Source organism: Mustela lutreola, chromosome 6 (assembly GCF_030435805.1).
Source record: "Mustela lutreola isolate mMusLut2 chromosome 6, mMusLut2.pri, whole genome shotgun sequence".
Lineage (NCBI taxonomy): Eukaryota > Metazoa > Chordata > Mammalia > Carnivora > Mustelidae > Mustela > Mustela lutreola.
The window spans coordinates 24,559,269-24,580,519 of NC_081295.1; the positions used below are offsets into that span (position 1 = coordinate 24,559,269).

Here is a 21,251-nt window from a genome sequence, read left to right on the forward strand (position 1 = left end):
GGTAGCAGAGTATCTAAATGGAACGGTAGAGAGTCGCCCCACTAGCAGCTTCTCTCTGGGAGTCCTGGTTATTCATGAGAGGGAGGGGGAGGAATGTTCTAGGGAAGGAACATGTCAAGATCTGCTTATAGATCCAAGTGGATCCAGTGGAGAGGCCTCTATTTAAAACTTCATTAAAAAGGAATAGTCTTGGGGCGCCGGGTGGCTCAGTGGGTTAAAGCCTCTGCCTTCGGCTCGGGTCATGATCCTAGGGTCCTGGGATCGAGCCCCCGTCGGGCTCTCTGCTCAGCGGGGAGTCTGCTTCCCACTCTCTCTGTCTCTGCCTGCCTCTCTGCCTACTTGTGATCTCTGTCTGTCAAATAAAATTTAAAAAAAAAAAAAAAAAAAAAGAGGGAGAGGGACTAGTCACTGAAATAGTTTGCTGTTGAGCACTGAAGTCTGCCATTACTGATACGGTGGTGTTCTTGACACTCAGCCAAGTCTCACCTTCATGTTTCAGTCAAAGAAGTTTGGCAGAGATCACGGAACTTATCCATACTGCTCTCCTCGTGCATCGTGGCATAGTAAATTTAAATGAGCTGCAATCTTCTGATGGACCACTGAAAGACATGCAGTTTGGAAATAAAATAGCTATCCTGAGTGGAGACTTTCTTCTAGCAAATGCCTGCAATGGACTAGCGTTGCTGCAGAACACCAAGGTAATGGCGGGCAGGTTACTCGTGTCTGGATGACTTTCAGATGTGGAGGTCTGTGCGCCCCACTGCCGTAGCTCCCCGCATGGAGATGCTCAGTAAAATTGTAATGATGGTGGTGGAGTGTCAACACCAGTAAAGCTGGTAAATGCGAGCAAAGAATTTTGAAATTAACTCGGGTTTTTTCTGGTTATAATGATTTGTTCATTATAGAATACTGTTAAATATTTAACAGAGAGAATATATATATATATAAACATATATTACCTCTATTGCCTCACTATCCAGAGATAATCACTGTTATTAATATTGTGATGTATTTCCTTTCAAGCTTTTTGTTTGCTTACTCCTACCTTTATATATGTGAATTTTTTGTAACATAGGTGAGAACTTACATGTATAAGAACTTACATGTATAGTCCTGCCTATTTTTTCCTACTTCATATTATGATGTGGGTATTTTCCCATGTTATTAGTATTTTTCACAAATTTGTTAGTGGTTGCATAATATTCAGTTATTTAGATGTAATATCATTTATTTAACAAATGTCTCATTCTAGGCACTTAAGTTGCTTCTCATTTTTTATTGTCATAAACAGATCTGCAGTAAACATCTTTACACAGTAGTATCCCTCCTTCCAGATTATTTTGTTCAGATAAGTACCTAAAAGTGGCTCAAAGGGTTTAGACATTTTCAGCATTCTTGATACATACTGCCAAGCTGCTCTCTAGAAAATTGTAGAGATATTCCTTGTATATGAATTTGAGTTAGATTTAGTTATAAAATAACAGTGGTCAAAACAAGATAGGATTTATCCTTTTTCATGTAAAAACATCCCGGACTAGACAGTATAGTCTTGGGTTGATTCTCCAAAGTCAAGAGCAAAGGCATTTTCTGTCTTCTGCTCTGCCATCCCTATCTTACTCTGTAATTTTGGCCCCGGATAGCTGCCATCATGTTCTTCCTCTGGTCAATAGGAAGGGAGGAGGAGGAAGACAGAGAAAAGCAGATCTCCTTCACCTGAAAGTCAAGAGAGGGTACATCCTCGTTTGCTAAGGAGAGTCTCAGTGTAAGTCCACTGTCCCAGAATTCCAAAATGACTTAACATTTGTCTTGGATTTTCTTCTTTTAACAGAGAACAGTTACTAATAATTACATTAGGAGGAGCCAGGATGGGTTTCATAGATGTCTACTTTATACTTCCAACCTCTGCCTCAGTTTTTGTCTAGTGTGGCTAGTAGAATGGGAGACCCATATACAATGGAGAATGTTTTCATGTAGATGTTAAATCTGGAGGACAACCAGCAATAATTCATCTCTTTTCCCAACCCTTTCATATACCTCCCAATCAAGAACAGAACACAGGGCAGCTGCTCATAGAACAAAGTGCAATGAATGTCTAGATTAACCATTAACTTCTTCCTGTATTGGGTGTAGAAGTATTTGACATTGCTGCCCCAGCTGGCCACTTGATGTATCTCCCAAATGTACTATGGCCTACAAGAGTCACCAAGCTACTAGGTACCAGTCCCAAAGTCCAGTGGGAAACAGAGTAAGGTAAGAAGTAGGGCATCGGTGAAGACCTGTGGGAAATAGAGACCGATCAGAGAGGGTAGGGAGTAAACTGAGCACATTGGCTTGTGTAATATAAACCTATAATTATTTTATTGTTTGGCAGCACTTTATTTTTGCAATAAACCCTTTTGGCAGCAATAAGCTAAAACTATACATTTCATTTTTTAAAGTACTGAGAAAGTTGATAAGGAATGTGTAATTTGCACAAAATGCAGAGGCCATACTGGCCATACTGGTATCACTAACCACATGAAAACAGGAAGCATAAAATCTGCTGAAAAAAATGAAACCTAACTTGTAGACAAATGCCTGTTTTTCCAGATTAATTTCACTCATTCTCATCTACAGGTTTTTTATGTACACATAGGAGAAGGTAAGCAATCACTTTATATTTGTTGGCTCCCTTGGCAGAAGAAAAATGTTGGAAACAATTAAATAATTACAGTTTTAGTTGAGTGCCAGCCTGGTACTTAAAGTATTAAATCATTTTAGTTAATTCAAAAAAATGTTTCATTTTTTCCATCCACTATGGGACCAAGGTAAAGCTTTTGGAAGTATACTCTATCAAAGATAAAACCATTATGAGTGAGTTTAGAAATTCAATTTAAAGTACAACATGGGGGGCGCCATGGGTTAAAGTACAGCCTGGGTGGCTTAGTGGGTTAAAACCTCTGTCTTTGGGGGCGCCTGGGTGGCTCAGTGGGTTGGGCCGCTGCCTTCGGCTCAAGTCGTGATCCCGGCGTCCTGGGATCAAGCCCCGCGTCGGGCTTCCTGCTCGGCGGGGAGCCTGCTTTCTCCTCTCTCTCTGCCTGCCTCTCTGCCTACTTGTGATCTCTGCCTGTCAAATAAATAAATAAATAATCTTTAAAAAAAAAAAAAAAACCTCTGCCTTCGGCTCAGGTCGTGATCCCCGGGTGCTGGGATCGAGCCCCGCATTGGGCTCTCTGCTCGGCAGGGAGCCTGCTTCCCTTCCTCTCTCTTTGCCTGCCTCTCTGCCTACTCGTGATCTTTGTCTGTCAAATAAATAAATAAAATCTTAAAAAAAAAAAAAGTCCTTGCTACACTGCGGAACTATGGAGTAGTTGGAATTCACTGTGATGTACCCATAATTCCTAATCGCATCTTAACAAGTATTAACATTCTATTAATTGAAATAGAAGGTATTATTATTAAAATTTACAAGTATCTTTAATGTTCAAGTCTTCAAACTGTAAGATTTTGAGGATTTTGGTGTTGAGTACAAAAATACAGCACCACAGTGTGTACCTTCTGTCTCTATTGCCTACCATTAATCAGATTTTCAAAATCTTTATACCCAACATTATATTATATTATATATAATGTATACATTATATATGTATAATAACAAAATATTAATTTTGTTATACATGAATCATAAGATTTTGGTGACATCTTGCTCAAAATCCATTAGAAATGTAGAAGTCTTCAACAAATAGAACAAATAATGAACGTTTTAGGGAATTACAGTGAAAACAATGAGTGAAAATTCCATTGGAATTTTTCCTTACAAAAACAAGGGAGGAACAGAACAAAATAAATAGTAAGATCTCAAATGCTACCCAAGATTAAAATTTACAATTCTATAATTGTGCTTTGGAATATCTCACCTTGCAAGAAGAATACTTTGGTATGGCTGCTATTTTGAATAAATTACACATATACGAGTAAAATGAAATTGAGAAGGCCTAGATTTTGTAGCATCTAATTTTAGTAAAAACATTCAGAAGAATCATAGAGGCAATTTATTTGACAAGCTTTGTCTTATAAAAATATTTGTCAAAGAAAGGTACTCTGAAGGAAGCAAAAAGATAGTATCTTGAAAATATTTGGGCTGGAATAGTTACACTTTACAATATCTTAAAAATTAGAATTGAGTTTCTCTTCCATCTAGCAGATGTGCTCAGAGCTTACCAGGTAACTAGAATCTGTAGAATGAGCATTTTCTCAATTAAAAATATTATGATCTACCAATAAGAATCAATTGAAGTTATCAATAATTTCAAATTAGTCATAAGAAGCCCTGTGACGAATATTGCTGGCAGTTTTATTCTTAAATACTATATATATATGTATATATACCTTTTTTTTTTTTTAAGATTTTATCCATTCATTTGAGAGAAAGAAAGAGAGAGAGCACAAGCAGAGAGGAGAGAGAAGCAGTCTCCCTACAAGCAGGGAGTTCAAGAAGGAGCTTGATCCCAGGACCCTGAGATCATGACCAGAGCCAAAGGCAGACACTCAACCAACTGAGCCACCCAGGCACCCCAAAATGCTGTATTTTTCAAAGCACATTCTTCAGGGGCACCTGGCTGGCTTGGTCAGTAGAGCATGTGACTCTTGATCTCTGGGTTGTTGGTTGAATCCCCATGTTGGGTGTAGAGATTACTTAAAACCTTTTTAAAAATAAAATAAAAGCACATTCTTCAGAGAAATGCCAGTTACATAATATTAGGGACAGATATGGCTAAGAAATGAGTTAAAGTATATAAATAGATACCAAGAATAATTATTCTAGGGGTGCCTGGGTGGCTCATTCGTTAAGCATCTGCCTTCAGCTCAGGTCTTGATCCCAGGGTCCTGGAATCTAGCCCCGCATCAGGCTTCCTGCTCAGGGGGAGCCTGCTTCTCCCTCTCCCACCCCTCCTTCTTGTGTTCCCTCTCTTACTGTGTCTCCCTCTGTCAAATAAATAAATAAAATCTTTTAAAAAAAAAAGGATAATTATTCTACTAGCTGTTTTTTAATATTCAAATAATCAATATAGAGTTTTTTTGTTTTAATGTACATGGATATATGTTTTTCTTTTTAAATTTCATTTTTTTTAAGACTTTATTTATTTATTTGACAGAGAGAGATCACAAGTAGGCAGAGAGGCAGGCAGAGTGAGAGGGGGAAGCAGGCTCCCCTCTGAGCAAAGAGCCCGACATGGGACTCCATCCCAGGACCCTGAGATCATGACTTGAGCCGAAGGCAGCGGCTCAACCCACTGAGCACCCAGGCGCCCCTAAATTTCATTTTTGAAAATAGTTTTTGAACTTGTTAACAAGTCTACCAACAGAGTAAAGTCAATTGCTAATAAATACATGTTTCAAAAAGGATAATTTTTTTTTTTTTAGCACTCCCTTTTATTCTCAAGTGTCCCAGTTTGGATGATAAACTATACAGTATCACCTCTTTCAAGACATTTCTCAGAAGTCACTTAGGATGGTTCTGCTTACCAACTGGCCAGAATTTAATTATATGGCCACACCTACTTATAAGGGAGACTAGGAAATATAAACTTTCTTGTGAGTAGCCATGTGCCCAGACAAAAGTCTCGAAGATACACATAACAGATACTAGGAGACAAAGAGCATTCTGCCTTATCTCCCCATCACACTTTTGGCTAGCACATATTTTCATGAGACGGACTTGCTGATTTGTAGGGGGAAATGGTATGGTACCTTTAATATATAGTTTATATTCACATGGAAAGGAAGCCAGAGTAAGAAATGAATTGATTATATAAAATGGAATAATAGAGCATCTCAGATCTCCCTCTAGAGATTTATTACCATTTGGGTATTCTTTTTATTTTTATTTACCTTCAAATTGCTCTATTTTCTATGTGTATAGTCTGCTTTGATGCATCTCACTAAATCCTCACCTTAACTGGAATTCATATGTTAGTGGAAGGATGACAGGTCCATTGCCTTTGAGAGCCCCTCTCTGACGGCAGCATCCATCTTTCCTCTTGACCTATACCTGCTGTGGTCTGTGATGAACTTTAGGTCTTGGGAAAGGAGGAGACCTCAGAAAGTACAGGCCTGGTATCGTTTCTGGTGCCTGGCACTGGCCACTCGTAGGTTAGACCCACATACCTAAGAAGAGGAGCTGTTCAGGATTTGGTAACTAGATCCACATTTCAGTAATTAGCTGACAGCCTGGCCCCACCTTAAAACGAGACTTACTGCCTTTCAACAAATTTCTGTTTTCTCTTATCATTAGTTTTAACATACTTTAAGCTATTCTGATGAAATCTTACATAAGGTTAAGAAGATGGTATTTCATACAAATATAATCATACTGTAACGACATAAACAAGTATTTGTTTGCTTTAGCAAACTCACTTTATGGGAATGATGTTTAATGTGTTCCTTTTTCCTAGCTAGCTTGCATCATTCACACATCTTTCTTTCAGTGCAGTTCAAGTTCAGAGAAAATGGAAGCTTTACTCCCATCAAAATCAATTCTGTTTCATAGTTTGTGAAACACTCTTGGTGTTTTGCATTCAGAAGCATCACTATAAATGTTCCAGAGTCTAAGACCTCCACCATCTGCTCCATTAGGCACTGGATTTCAGTGGCAGTATTTGATTAAAAAAAAAAAAGAAAGAAAAGAAAACCAACCCCCCCCCCACACACACACAAAATTAAAACTGCATATCCAAACAACAGTTCAGCCCAAAGCTTCTCCTTGAAATAAGAATGATCAGGCATTTTCCTTCCTCTTCAGTGAGCTCTAATACCTTCATGGTCTCTACACCGTTTTGCACTTTTAAATTTTCGTTTTATTGACTTTTTGGTGAGGAATTTCTTTTTCCTTTTTAGTCCATGGTATATTGTTTTTTTGTTTGTTTTGGGTTTTTTTTTTTTTGAAGATTTTATTTATTTATTTGACGGAGAGAGAGATCACAAGTACACAGAGAGGCAGGCAGAGAGGGGGAAGCAGGCTCCCTTCTGAGCAGAGAACCCAATGTGGGGCTCGATCCCAGGACGTGGGGATCATGACCTGAGCCAAAGGCAGAGACTTAACCTACTGAGGCACCCAGGCACCCTGGTATATATTTTTTTAAATGTGATAATTGTGTGTTGAATTGAAGCCTTTCTTCTATGCAACCATTCTGTTCATTTAAAAAAAAAATAGGATCCTTTTGTTTATTGTTCTTCAAAATTTGAAGAAAATTTTAAAGGCTCTATGAAGGTCCATTTCAAAAGATACTTCACTGGATCAGTTCTTGTGAAACATCTTGAGTACCATGTCCAGGGGTCTATAATTGGTCTCTACAAATCTAGGCTCCTAGTACCTCTCTTTTAATCATACTACAGGGTTTCCAAACCATGTGAACACTAGTTTAAACTGAGTAGATTATAAGGGGTAACAAAAGTTCTTGAAAGTCAAGAATTCTCTTTGATAAAGCAAATATTCTGTACTCAGAATGAATTCCTTTCATTTAAATACTTGACAGCTTATTTTTTTTTTTAAGGAAAATAGTTATACCTCAGAAGAAGACTAATTTTATTAAATGAGCTCCCAGAAGCTTAAGTTAATTAAGGATAGTACTAATCAATAAACATTTTTTAGGCGGAGGAGGAGATAGTAATAAATATTTCTTTGGGGCAGTGTTAAATTTTTTCAAGTTCTATACATGTGGTGAATGCCTTAGTAAAGTTAGATTTCTATTTAATGATGTTTTAATTTTCTCTTACAAGAAAGAAACATTGTTGATAGATGAATGGGTAAAGAAGTTGCGGTATATATACCGTGTGCTATATATATTTACATGGAGGTGTGTGTGTGTGTGTGACTATTACACAGCCATAAAAGGAGTGAAATCTTACCATTTGTGACAACATGGATGGACGTAGACGGTATTATACCAAGTGAAATAAATCAGACTCAGAAAGACAAATGTCATATAATCTCATTTATATGTGGAATCTAAAAAGCAAAACAAATGAACAACAGAACAGAAACACTCATAGGTACAAGAAACAAAGGGGTGGGGTTTTCATGGACAAAATAGATAAAGGGAATTAAGAGAAAAAAACTTACAGTTATAAAATCAGTAAGTCACAGGATGTAATATACAGCGTAAGGAACACAATAATATTGTAATAACTTTGTATGGTGAAGGATAGTAACTAGACTTCTTATAGAGCTCATTCTGCACTGTATCAAAATACCACATCACTGGGGCACCTGGGTAGTGCGGTCAGTTAAGTGTCAGACTCTTGGTTTCAGCTCAGGTCACCATCTCAGGGTTGTGAGATCGAGCCCCATGTCCAGCTCTGCATTCAGCACAGAGTCTGCTTCAAGATTCCCTCTGGCCTCCCTCTACCTGCCACTCCCTCTGCTTGTGTTCTCTCTCTCTCTCTCTCTCTCTGGCAAATAAATAACATCTTTAACAAAACAAAAAAGATTCTCTCTCTCCCTCTCTCTCTTCCCCTTCCCCATTCTCTCTCTTTCTCTTTCTAAAATAAATCTTTTTTTTAAAGATTGCATTACTGTAATGTACACTTAAAATAGGCTATTGTATGTCAATTGTACTTTTCTTTAAAGAAGAAAAGAAAAATTTGTCAGCAATAGCAGTGAAAAGAGAGGGGCACCTGGGGTGGCTCAGTCTGTGTGGTGTGTCGACTTTTAGCTCCTGTCATGATCCCAGGGTCCTAGGATACATCCCTGCATCAGGCTCCCTGCTCAGCAGGGAGCCTACTTTTCCCTCTCCCTCTGCTGCTCCCCTCCAGTTTGTGCTCTCTCACTCTTGCTCTCTCTCAAATAAATAAATAAATAAAATCTTTAAAAAAAAAAAAAAAAAAGGCAATGAAAAGAGAGACCATAGCAGTGAGGGAACAGACAGAACTTAATACAGAATTTCTGTATATAGTATGTCACTCTTTTCACAGTGACAGCTTTTTTTGAGGGTCTGTATTTAACTTGGTAATTAAAGTTAGCATATTTGTAGCAACTTTAATTTTTTATGACTTACTCATTCTACCAATTTTCCATTTTCTTGTGCTACTGGGTTTTTTTGTTGGGTTTTTGTTTTTTGTTTTTGTTTTTTGTTGTTTTTTAGTTTATTTATTTATTTATTTAGTTGACAGAGATCACAAGTATGCAGAGAGGCAGTCAGAGAAGGAGAAGGGGAATGCTACTGGATTCTTGTCTGAATTTCTGCATTATGTGTTTATTTCTGTACTTCTTCTGGGGCAGACAGTAAGAACAAGCGTTCTGCAGTGATAAGAAATTCAGAGCTGTTTTATAATTGCCAAGGGTAAAATTAGCAAAGTCAATTATTCTCCCTTTGGCTTTTCCCTGAAGATATTAGGGGTCTTCAAGGTAATTGCCTTAGGTAACACTTAGATTTTTAAATATCTCTAAGTATAGAAAATGGTATATTAATCCTCTGGTAATTGTCTTCTTACTATTATAGTTGTCGTCACATAAGTGTGAATTAACAAAATTTTGAATTCAAGAATGAGTTTAAAAATTAGTATTTTGAGTTTTCATTCATTTTCAATTATGGAAGCCAGGGACAGCTTTTTGTTCTGGTACTTCACTATCCACAAACCCTAGGCTTTGAGACCTTAGAATGCCTCTTTTTCTTTTTTTTTTTTTTAAAGATTTTATTTATTTATTTGACAGAGAGAAATCACAAGTAGATGGAGAGGCAGGCAGAGAGAGAGAGAGGGAAGCAGGCTCCCTGCTGAGCAGAGAGCCCGATGCGGGACTCGATCCCAGGACCCTGAGATCATGACCCGAGCCGAAGGCAGCGGCTTAACCCACTGAGCCACCCAGGCGCCCCGAGAATGCCTCTTTTTAAGCCATAAATTCCCTGACTCCATTGGAATAAGTTGCTCTCTGTTGTGTTCATGTAGACTTATCACTGAATCCTGGAATGATCGGGTCATACCAGAGTCTAGAATTTTAGTGTCCGAGCATCAAGCTACCAGGTATGCTGAATAATTGGGGGGAAAACATGAAATGGAAAAGCACTCTAATTTAAAAATCTGGCTGACCATTAGAGGTTTTTTTCAGGTCCCTGTTTATTTTGTAGACTGGATCTGTAGTTTAGGATTAAGCCACAGTACAAATAAGGCTGTGTGGATTACTACTTGTCATCTTTTTTTAAGTCTTTCATTTTACATCTATAGTGATAACCCTAGTATTTAAAAAATTGAACTCACCATGGTTTTGGTTTTTTTTTTTTTTTTTCTATTTGTTTAGTCATTTTCATTTAATGGACCTTTCACTCTACATCAGGTGGGAGAATGTGAGTTAGCCTGGGTTTTGTTTGAGCACCCCTGAACATTATCGTGATGTCATTCCTGGGGACTGTTCTATTAAGCATTAGTGATTTATCTTTCTAAATAACCAGGGGCACAGATGTACTCCTTACATAGCTGATGTTTTTCCTTATGTTAACTTTGTTTTCCTAAAGGCATAAATATGTTGTTTACAAGGAAGATTTTTGTTTGTATAAATAATGTTTAATTTATGCATATAAATCTCTTCCTTTCACACCATCTATATATTTTAATAAAGAGACTGCTATTGGTTACTTGATGTTTATATTATTTGTTGTATTAATTCTACTTTCAAATTCATGTTAAAAAGTGAAATGTGGGGGCACCTGGGTGGCTCAGTGGGTTAAGCCGCTGCCTTCGGCTCAGGTCATGATCTCAGGGTCCTGGGATCGAGTCCCACATTAGGCTCTCTGCTCAGCAGAGAGCCTGCTTCCTCCTCTCTTTCTCTCTCTCTCTCTGCCTGCCTCTCTGCCTACTTGTGTTCTCTCTCTCTGTCAAATAAATAAATAAATAAAATCTTTAAAAAAAAAAAAAAAGTGAAATGTGGAGCACCAGAGTGGCTCAGTCAGTTAAGCTCTTGATTTGGCTCAAGTCATGACCACAGGGTTGTGATATTGAGCCCTGCATTGGGTTCCATGCTGGGTGCGGAGCCTATAAAGATGCTCTTCTCCTCCCCCTCTTTTTCCCTCTGCCCCCTTCCCCCTCAACTCATGCACATGTTCCGTCTCTCTTTAAAAAAAAAAAAAGTGAAACCTAGGAGTTTCAGTTGGTAAAGCATATCATTCTTGTTCTTGTGGTCATGAGTTTAAGCCCTACATTGGATATGGAGTCTACCTTAAAAAAAAAGTGAAACCTGGAAACATGTAATATATCATGGGAAATTTGAGATTTTTTGTCATATTCATTTAAAATAGATATTATGACCCTGTGTGAAATTATTGCTTTATTTGTTGAAATTATTGATTAATATCTTTAAGCCTCTTTGGTCTCCCACTCAAAATTAATGTTCTTTTTCTACATATAGTCCACTCAAGTATTGGTTTTCAGGACTAGAGTAAATGTGTGCAGAAGGTAATTGGGTGTCATATGTTGTAACAATAAAGGCAACTATCTCCCTATCAGTTAAAGAAGCCAAAATGCTACGACAAAATTATAATTTCAGAATCCCCCAATTTTTCCAGTTTATCATTTATTAACATAGCTAACTATTAAACAGACACTATATTCATTCTGAGCCACTTTCTTGATCTTTAAGGCAAAAGTGATAAATGATTGGTGTTTGAGAAGTGTACTAGAAACAAGAAGACAAATAATTATGCTTTTTTAAAATTTATGATCTCATTAAAAACTTGACCTTTGCCCTTTGGGTGCCATAAAACAATGGAATGAAGTGTCTTTTGCCAAAAGAAGGTCAAATGCCGTCATGCAAAATGGACACTTCTCTGAATGTCTGTCCACCAGGAAGTTGATGACCCAGAAGGGAATTTCTTCCATCTGCCTGGAATTCAAAGAAGCCCATTTTTAAAAAGTCTGTGTTCTACAAAAAAATATCTATTCTCTAAAATGGGTAGAGTTGAAGCCCACACCCTGGTTGGCCATGAGAGGTAGAAATATGTTGGTATGGCACTTTCATAGTATACTTAATAACCTCAGTTTTGTCAATCCCTTTTTCTACTTTCCAGAAATAAAATTAATCAGAAGCCAGCTTTTTTTTTTTCCCTCTCCATTTTCACTGGCATAAATTGCTATTTCTCTAAAGCCAGAGGGAGAAAAAAAATCTTTTCAGCTTGAGTTATTCAATACTCTTCTTTTTGCCTTTCTAATGATTTTACTCAAGGAACTTCCAGAGATAGGAGTTAACAAAAGTACTGGGTAGATGAACAGCTGATCCCTTTCCCTCCATTGTCAGCTGCCTGACCTCACATCTCTTCACTGTCCTTCCTTTATCCCATAGATTGGTCCTCAGTGCCTGTTTCTTTGTCTCTTATTGTTCCCAAATCTGTTAATTTCATCTCGGGCAATCCTCAGAGCATATACACATACTCTTCAACCCTTTTCTTCCTGTTTTTTTCATTCTTTATCTTCCTACCTGTTATTTCAGAAAAATTGTTATCCATCCTTTTGCCTTCTCTGTGCTCCTTTCAAAGGAAAAATCAGCCAAGAAACTTTACTGAGTAGTTGACAAACATCAGAGTGAAGCTTGGAATGGCCTTTTGTTAAGAATAAGGGAAGTTTAAAAAAAAAAAAAAAAAAAGAAGGAAAGTTATATAATTAGAAATGAAGTGGATATGAGAAAGAACCAGTGTCTCTACCCTCATTTTCTTATTAAACCAAATTTCCCTATAACTGTCAATGTTTAAAGGCCATTTAAAAAATATTTCCTGTTTAGTTTTGTTTTCCTAATTGCAAGTATTATAAGATTGTGGTTTTCTATTTGATTTTCAATTATAAGTGTATGGCATTTCTAATGTTATGGGCTGCCCTGAGAACCTACCCACCATTTATAACCTCGAATGTTAGGAAAATGAGGTATGAGCTCCAAACAACTGACTTACAGATAAAATTCCAAAATGGTGCGTTTGTAATCTGGTGCCTGGTTCTATAAGATTGATACCAAATTTGAACCCCATAAGCAAAAGAACAGGTAAGAGCATCCAAAAGGATCCATGTGACTGCTTATCATTAGTAGCCACATATAGCTTAGTTGTGTTGATATAATTTTGGTTTTAGCATTTCCATCATTTTCCCGGGTCCTCAGAGTTGTAAATACTCATGGAAAAAATTTACTCTAAGCCAAAGTTGGCTTATGGGGCTTTAACCCAGGAGCAAATTTTATTTATTTAGCAATAGTGATTGGGGAAGAGCCCTTTCCTGGCAGCTAATGACCTACTGGAGGACTCGTGTGCCCAAGGCAAAGCTGAAGGCCATTAGCCCAACAGGCCATTAACTGACAAATGCCTGACCCTGAGGTCATTTCTGATACTGTAAACTATGAACACATTAAAGTGGGTTTGTTGGAAAGTATGGCTGTGCCAAGAAAGTTTCTTTTTAAACATTTTGGAAAATGCATTGTTTGTTGTTATTCATGTGGCTTAATTGTCTTTGTTCTGGGGCCATTTTCACTGTGCACAGCATCAGTCATCAATAAACACCAAAACTATGCTCTGTGGCCATCTTTGATATTTAAAGGACAAGTTTTTCTAATTAGAATATCAGATTAACTACATCATTCCTAAGGAGCTCCAGCTTTCACTTCTGTGTGAAACTTATGTTTTCATGATGTGTTAAGCTGTGTAGCCCTTATTTATTTTATAGTTCTCAGAGAGGACCTATAAAGCCACATAAGTGGAAAGAACTCCAAAGTAGAAGTCTATGGACCTAGTTTCTATCATTTGTTTTGTTTTGTTTTTAATTGGTCAGTTAACATTGGACAGTTCATTTTATCTCTCAGGTTTTAATTGAGAACATTCATCTTTTTCTCTAGACTGTTTATCTAATGTCTTTCTTTTTTCTTTTTTCTTTCTTTCTTTTTTTTTTTTTTTTTTTTTTAAAGTAAGCTCCATGCCTAACGTGGGACTTGAACTTAGGACCCTGAGATCAAGGGTCACATGCTTTACTGACTGAGCCAGCCAGGCATGCACCTCTAATGTCTTAATATTCCATTTTACAAGTGAAATTAGAAACTTCATGATGTAGGATATTCTTTAAAATTAGTACAAAACATTTAAAAAATTAAGAAAATAATTTAAAAAATAATATTAACAACTTACATTTTTGAATGCCTACTAAGTAGTAGACACCATAAGTGCTCTGTGTGTATTAACTAACTTAATCTCTCCTGAGGCATCGGAGAGAGTTAAGTAATTTCCTAGAGGAAATGGTAGAGCTGCTGTCTAATTTTAAAGGCAATGTGGCTCCAAAATCCTCATGCTTAACTAAAGTAGAAAACAAGCACACCAGCTAAGAACAATGATACTTCTTTTTGCCAGCAATTTTGCAGTTACCAATATTGGAATTTATAATGTTTTAAATAATTAATAGTTTTTAAATATTGAAATAAATAGTTCAGTACAAACATCAATAGGAACTTTAAGAAACATTTTAGAAAAATAACTAGTAAGCAAAGACAACTTATTTTCTTAGTTTCCTCATCTGTGTAATAAAGGCATTATTCCATCTCCTATATCTTTACTGTTGACAATATTCTACAAATCTGAGTGTTGTAGGAAAGAGTGTATGTATATATGTGTGTATGTGTGTATATATATATAGATATATCTATATATATACAGATCCAGAAAATGTCATGAAATAGGAAGAAAAACAAAAGAATCGAGAAAAAGTTTTTATAAACTCAGAGATGTAAAAGAGAATTGAAAATATTTTATAAATGTCTAAGACCTAGAGATATAAATGCACATTTCAGCCATCTAAAACAATACCCCAAATTAGTGAACTCACCTTTAAGGCCTGTTTGTCCTAGGAAACTGATATGGCTTAATTCTTTCAAGTTCAAACTTTAAAAGTCATAAGGGGATATGCAAATGTAAATTTCTGAAAATAGTGATTAAACGAAGGGATAGTTGTGCAAATTTATTTTGAAATAGTTATGATTTATACAACTGATTCACATATTGGAAAAACGGTTGGTAATGCAATAAAATTTTTTGTGTTTGTTGTGTTAAGCCATAAGAAGGTGAAATGCCATCGTGCACAATGGACAGTTCTCTGAGTGTCTGTCCACCAGGAAGTTGATGACCAGTAGGGAATTTCTTCCATCTGCCAGTTTAAAGTACCAGTTTAAAAGCCAATTATATCACCTATTTTCAGTCTTCATGTGAATTGTATCAACAACAATAATTAAAAAAAAAAAAAACCAATTGTATCTCTGCAGATTGGAGAATTTCTAATCCAAAAGTATCCATTGTTTGATTCAAGGGTACCATGCAGCCAGTCTAAAGTTTCTACTACATGGTTTTTTGAAGGAGAAGGGAAAAAAAAGTATTAACTAATTTTCTAGAAGGCAGTACCAGTAGAGCCAGTTATTTTTAGAATTCCATTGATTCACAGATTTTGAAGAGCTGCAAAGGTATTTGGAAGAAATACAATTACAGTTTTAGACAAGATGCGTGGATTTTAATGCATATGAGTCATGCTTTTATTTCTGTGGTTGCCTTTGAAGTGCAAACCTTGGGATGTCTCTAAATCACAAACATCTGTCTTTTAATGTAGCCCAGTTTGAAGAGGAACTAATTGAACTAAAAATTGAACAATGTTATCCAAAAGAAATGGGATCCCAGGAATTTGCAAGATATATGTATGAATCTTAGAAAAATCCTGAGATTTTTAACTCTGGCCAAATGTGGTTTAGTTTTTTCATTTATCTAGTAAGATCAAAGCTAAAAGTCAATATTAGTGATGTGTATAAATCAAGATGGAAATATGTCCTAACACTATATCCCATAGTACCTGAGAATGATTCTGTTTTAACCTAACTTCTGCCTCTGTTTCAGTTCCATATTTAAGTGTTTTTGAAATAAAGTGATAAAGAAGTTAACACCTTTATATATATTAACTTTATTTCAGAATTAACAATGTGTAAACTACCTGTCAAAAATTTGGGGACCTTGGGTGCAGTTAAGATGGCTAACCAAGGTAGGAGCTATACATGACATATCAGCATAATATAAGGTAATATTTCAAAGTACAGATCACATGCTGTTTATGGTGGGTAGTGAAATCACTTTAGCAAATCATTATCAACACTTTTTTTTAATGAAACACAGAAAATAGAGGGATAATGAAATTTTTGTTTTATAAAATGTTCACTCATTTTTTATACATATGCATGCATGCATGCATGCATGTACAGTGTAATAATATAAAATATAGTTCCTCTGTGGCTGCAGCCTTAAAATCTCAAAAGTTCATAATATTAGTCCATGTTCTAGCTAGCAGCATCCTTTCAGCTGAGTGAAATAATGTACCACGATTCTGGTGTGCTGAAGTTTTCACATCATGAACTTGTGTTTCTCAAAGGCGGGATTAACTGTTAAGTAAGATCACACTTGGAAAATATCACTTAACATCACTGAGAGTGGCATCAAAGGAAGAAGCAATGAAAGCAAAATGGAGGTTATCAGCCACATGGGGGAAAAGAGAGCACATCACTGAAATAGCAGACATAATTCTCTCTGAGAACTTGTCAGAACAATGTGTAATGGTGCCGCTAAGTGTGGAACATCCTGACTACAATAAACTTCATATACAGAAATCCCTGTGTTGGAGATAGTGAAAAATAAAGCAATTAAACTGCTTTCTGATGTTACAGTTACTTTCTTTTATGACTAAGCATTCAGTTCCCAGCAACTATGTACAGTTTTTGTAGTAATGCAAACTATTTAGCACAACCAAATTTTTTTTTTAACCCACTAGAAAGCATCTCTTTTCCTTTATTTCTCATGAAAAGTTTCATTTTGGTGTAAGTATTTTAAATTAAAAACTTTTTCAGGAACCTAGTCACTGTTTAAGTCAATAAAAGATTGTTCTTTAGTAGTAAACAGTACAGTAACCATGCACCTTCATTGAAAAAGTGAACTCAGTATTTTTGGATTACTCTATCATTGCTACTGAAAGAAATCCAGGTCACCTGGGTGGCTCAGTCAGTTCAGCCTCTGCCTTCAGCCCAGGTCATAATCTCAGGGTCCTGGAATAGAGTCCCCCATCAGACTCCCTGCTTAGTGGGGAATCTGCTCCCTCTCCCCTTGGCTCTCCCCCTACTTATGTGCTCTCTCACGCTCTCTCTCTGCTTCTCAAATAAAATCTTAAAAACAAAATAAAGAGGGGCACCTGGGTGGCTCAGTGGGTTAGGCCTCTGCCTTCGGGTTGGGTCATGGTCTCAGGGTCCTAGGATCGAGCGCCACAGCGGGCTCTCTGCTCGGTGGGGAGCCTGTTTCCCCCTCTCTCTCTGCCTGCCTCTCTGCCTACTTGTGATTTCTCTCTCTGTCAAATAAATAAAATCTAAGAAGAAAGAAAGAAATCATATTTTGGCATCCTTACAATTATTATGAATAAAAAATGTATACAGCTACACAGTTACGCATTTCTGGTCATGGGACTTACTGTTGATAAAATGCAGATCCCTCTTATCTAGATAAGCAAACCGAGGCCCAGAAAAGTGATACGGCTGGCCCAGGGTCATGTAGCTCATCTATGTATTAACCTTCTAAGTGGTCAGTGACAAAGTAATGTCATTTATAAGATCATAACTAGTTTCATTCATACAGTGCCCGGAACACAGTGAACTATCAGCAAATGTTTATGGAATGAATTAGTCAATATAGTATTAAATTTCAACACTGCATTTTCAAGCCATTTTCCTGAAGTTGTGGCCCATTTCTTTTAAGTTTTATCTTTTTTTTTTTTTTAAATTTTTTTTTTTTTTAGATTTTTATTTTTATTTATTTAACAGAGAGAGATCACAAGTAGGCAGAGAGGCAGGCAGAGAGAGAGGAAGGAAGCCAGCTCCCTGCTGAGCAGAGAGCCCGATGTGGGACTCGATCCCAGGACCCTGAGATCATGACCTGAGCCGAAGGCAGCGGCTTAACCCACTGAGCCACCCAGGCGCCCCTTAAGTTTTATCTTTTAAGTGATTTTTAAACTTTTCTTCAGCTCACTGAATTTTCTGAGCCCTTTTTGACAAATGTTACCAGTAGTTAGAGGCGATCAACCAATGTATCAGCTGTTCTAAATTAAAAATTAAGATTATCAATTTGCTTAGTTTTTGCTGCACCTGTCCTACTGGTTGTGCCATTTCTCTCTCTGCTCTTCCCCCTTAGCCAGAAAGAACTTCCAGCTCACTAGAACAGATTGCTCTCCCTCCCACAAATAAGCACAGTCTTACACATTTGGCAGCATTGAAAAGGCCCCCTTCAAAAAGCCTGCCCAGAAGCTTCCTCCAGAACTCCTGTGAGTCAGTGATGTGTTTATTACAACAGACCTTTCATCATTGTCTTCATTAAACCTGGTCCTTGTCTCATAGGAAGGAGTGGAGCGAACCACTCTTTCATAGACTTCATCAATGGCTTTATTAAAGCTACTCATTTATATTAATCAGCATGCAGATTAGGGCTCATCTGGGTTGTTTGTGCCCAGGTGGTGGGTGAGTAGATTTACCCCTGATTTGGCCACTGCGCTCATCCCTGTGTTCTTCAGAGGTCTCGTCTCCACTGAGGCTGCCAGCCTGAAAGCTCTGGCTGAGCACTGGGGACTGAGTCCACCTGGAACAAAGTCGTTTGCTTAAACCCAGTTTGTAAATGATAAAGTGCTTTACAAATGTTAGATGTTCTTATTGGTCTCTGTGGGAGAGCGCTGCTCCTTCAGCCATTCCTCCACCTCACCTTGGTGGCATAAGTAAATCTTTCCATCTTTAAATGCATCTCTCAGATGCTTAGTTTGCTGGAAGAGGACCTAAAGAAAGCGTGAAGCTCGCCGCCCTGGTTACTATTAGCAGGCTCTTCGGCTGTTTTTCTGTAAGGCATTTTTCCCGACAGTATAGTTTTTGTGGCTTAAAAATAAAATCTTGGGCTGCCTGGGTGGCTCAGTGGGTTAAAGCCTCTGCCTTCGGCTCAGGTCATGATTCCAGAGTCCTGGGATCGAGCCCTGCATCGGCTCTCTGCTTAGCAGGGAGCCTGTTTCCTCCTCTCTCTCTGTCTCTGCCCACTTGTGTATCTGTCAAATAAATAAATAAAATCTTAAAAAAAAAAAAAAAACCCTAACTATCCCTTGAAATATCAAAGCTCTTTGGAAAGGACATATTTACGCTAAATATGTCTTTTGTTCCTCCCAAGATGTATATAAGGATTAATTCTTCCCTAAGGGCGTTTTACCTTTGCTACTGCTTCATGCATTGCTGTTTCTTCCTGGAGGTGGGGGAAGGAGTGTAATAAATTTGTGTGTAATTAATGCCGTCAGCACTGCAGATGCGTGCACGCACATGACTGTTTCCTTTGCTAGCAGCTGTTAAGAGTAGTAAAGGCTGAGGGGCTGTGGGTTCATTTGCCTCCTAAATAGAGTGATGGATCACACGTTGTCTTGTCATTCCACACTGTAGTAAAAACTGTCATTAAAGTAACCTCTCCGGCTCAAGTTTTTGAATGATGATTATAAATCTGTAATAGCCTCCACAGTTTCTATATACCAAACAGGTTAAGTACATAGCAGCCTTTTTTAAGTGAGTTAAAATACAACCGTACTATACCTTACTATGTAACCTCGGGTTATGCTGGCTTGAGCTTTCATTGAGCCACATTTGTCTAAATATACAGCTATATTTTACTTGTAATTTGGGATAGGTGATCCTTTGGTCCTCTCCAGTGGTCTGGTTTACTAGTTAACCACCTACGACTCGGTTGAGACTGTTCTGTCTGACAAATGCTAACTGACAGTACTCCTCGATCACGTTCATTGAGAGAGGCGCAGCTTGTCTGCACAGAAGGCTTACCACCACTTACTGATCTTATTTTTGCTAATCCAAGGACTATTGATTGATCGATATTTTCCAGCAATCGGTTTGTGGACCCAGCTCAAGAAGGCTATCCGAGACGAAAAGCAGAGCATGCTTCCCAGCTCCCCACCCCAGCCCATGGAAATAGGGTTATTGTTTTACCTGATCATAAAAGCAGTACAATAAAAGGAGGCAGAAAATGTAGTACATTGTAAATTTCAGCCATGACAAGTTTAGCAATTATAAACTTAAGCAGTTCTGAAAAGTCAAAAAAGAACATTTTTTAATTAAAAATCATCGAGGAGCTTACCACTAACATTATCATTCTTATTAATGTTTTGTTGTCCTTTCAGACTTTTTTCTCAGCGTAAACACATAGATTGACCTCATTTTGTTTTAAAAATTTCTATTGTGCTTTTCTGTTTTATAACCAGCTTTTTTCTTTTCCTTAAGAAGATATTACAGATATCTTGGTACAGCAGTGTGAGGATGTCTTTTGGTCATTGTTCTCCTACTGCCCCTACTTCTCCCATTTCCTGTTTTTTATGTTAAGAATTTTAGTACAGATGAGGGCATAATCACCGCAACACCTTTTGCAAGGGTATATACATCGCTTTTGCTTTTCAGTTAAGAAAAATCTTTGAATTGCAGTTACCCTTGCCAAAAGATAAAGAATGAATCAATTACATATTCCCCTGAGACTGATGAAATTTGTCCTTTAAATTAACCATTTAAGAAATTAATTCCATCGGGTGCCTGGGTGGCTCAGTGGATTAAGCCGCTGCCTTCGGCTCAGGTCATGATCTCAGGGTCCTGGGATCAAGTCCCGCATCAGGCTCTCTGCTCAGCAGGGAGCCTGCTTCCCTCTCTCTCTCTGCCTGCCTCTCTGCCTACTTGTGATCTCTCTCTGTCAAATAAATAAATAAAATCTTTAAAAAAAAAAAAAAAAAAGAAATTCATTCCATCAATTACAGCTCAATAAGATAATAGTAATAATAAATGTATTCCATACAGGATGGTCCAAGAAGCCAGCTCATAACATGGACAGTCTGAAGTTACCACTTCTGGCTCACTGAAATCTAGGGTGTTACTCAGAAGATTGGGGGAGAGTATGTAGCATTGCTGTATAGTGAGATTTCAACAGGACAAATGGTAGAGAAAATCATTTTGGTATTGCACGTGCAGGTAGGCATTTCTGCCATTCCTGCACCCTCCAGAAATGCAGAAATAAAGAGACTTATCTCCTGTTTGATTACTTTCTAGACAGCTAAAGTAAACTTCATAACATTAATGGTGACAGATTCTCTTCTACATATCCTCCACATTCACTCCTAGAGAGGAAGCGATGCATCCAAGTGGAGCCATTAGTTTGACTCAACTTTGCACTTGAACC

At 37.5% G+C, this 21,251-nt stretch overlaps 1 protein-coding gene across 3 annotated transcripts in view; it reads left to right on the plus strand.

Annotated features, from left to right (window-relative positions):
- PDSS2 (decaprenyl diphosphate synthase subunit 2) overlaps positions 1–21,251 on the plus strand; it is a 259,683-nt gene that overhangs the window by 156,365 nt on the left and 82,067 nt on the right. For all 3 annotated transcript variants that reach the window (XM_059176957.1, XM_059176958.1, XM_059176956.1), the window contains exon 3: positions 500–698. In XM_059176957.1, coding sequence (XP_059032940.1) covers positions 500–698 — 199 coding nt within the window. The remainder of the gene's footprint in view (positions 1–499; positions 699–21,251) is intronic.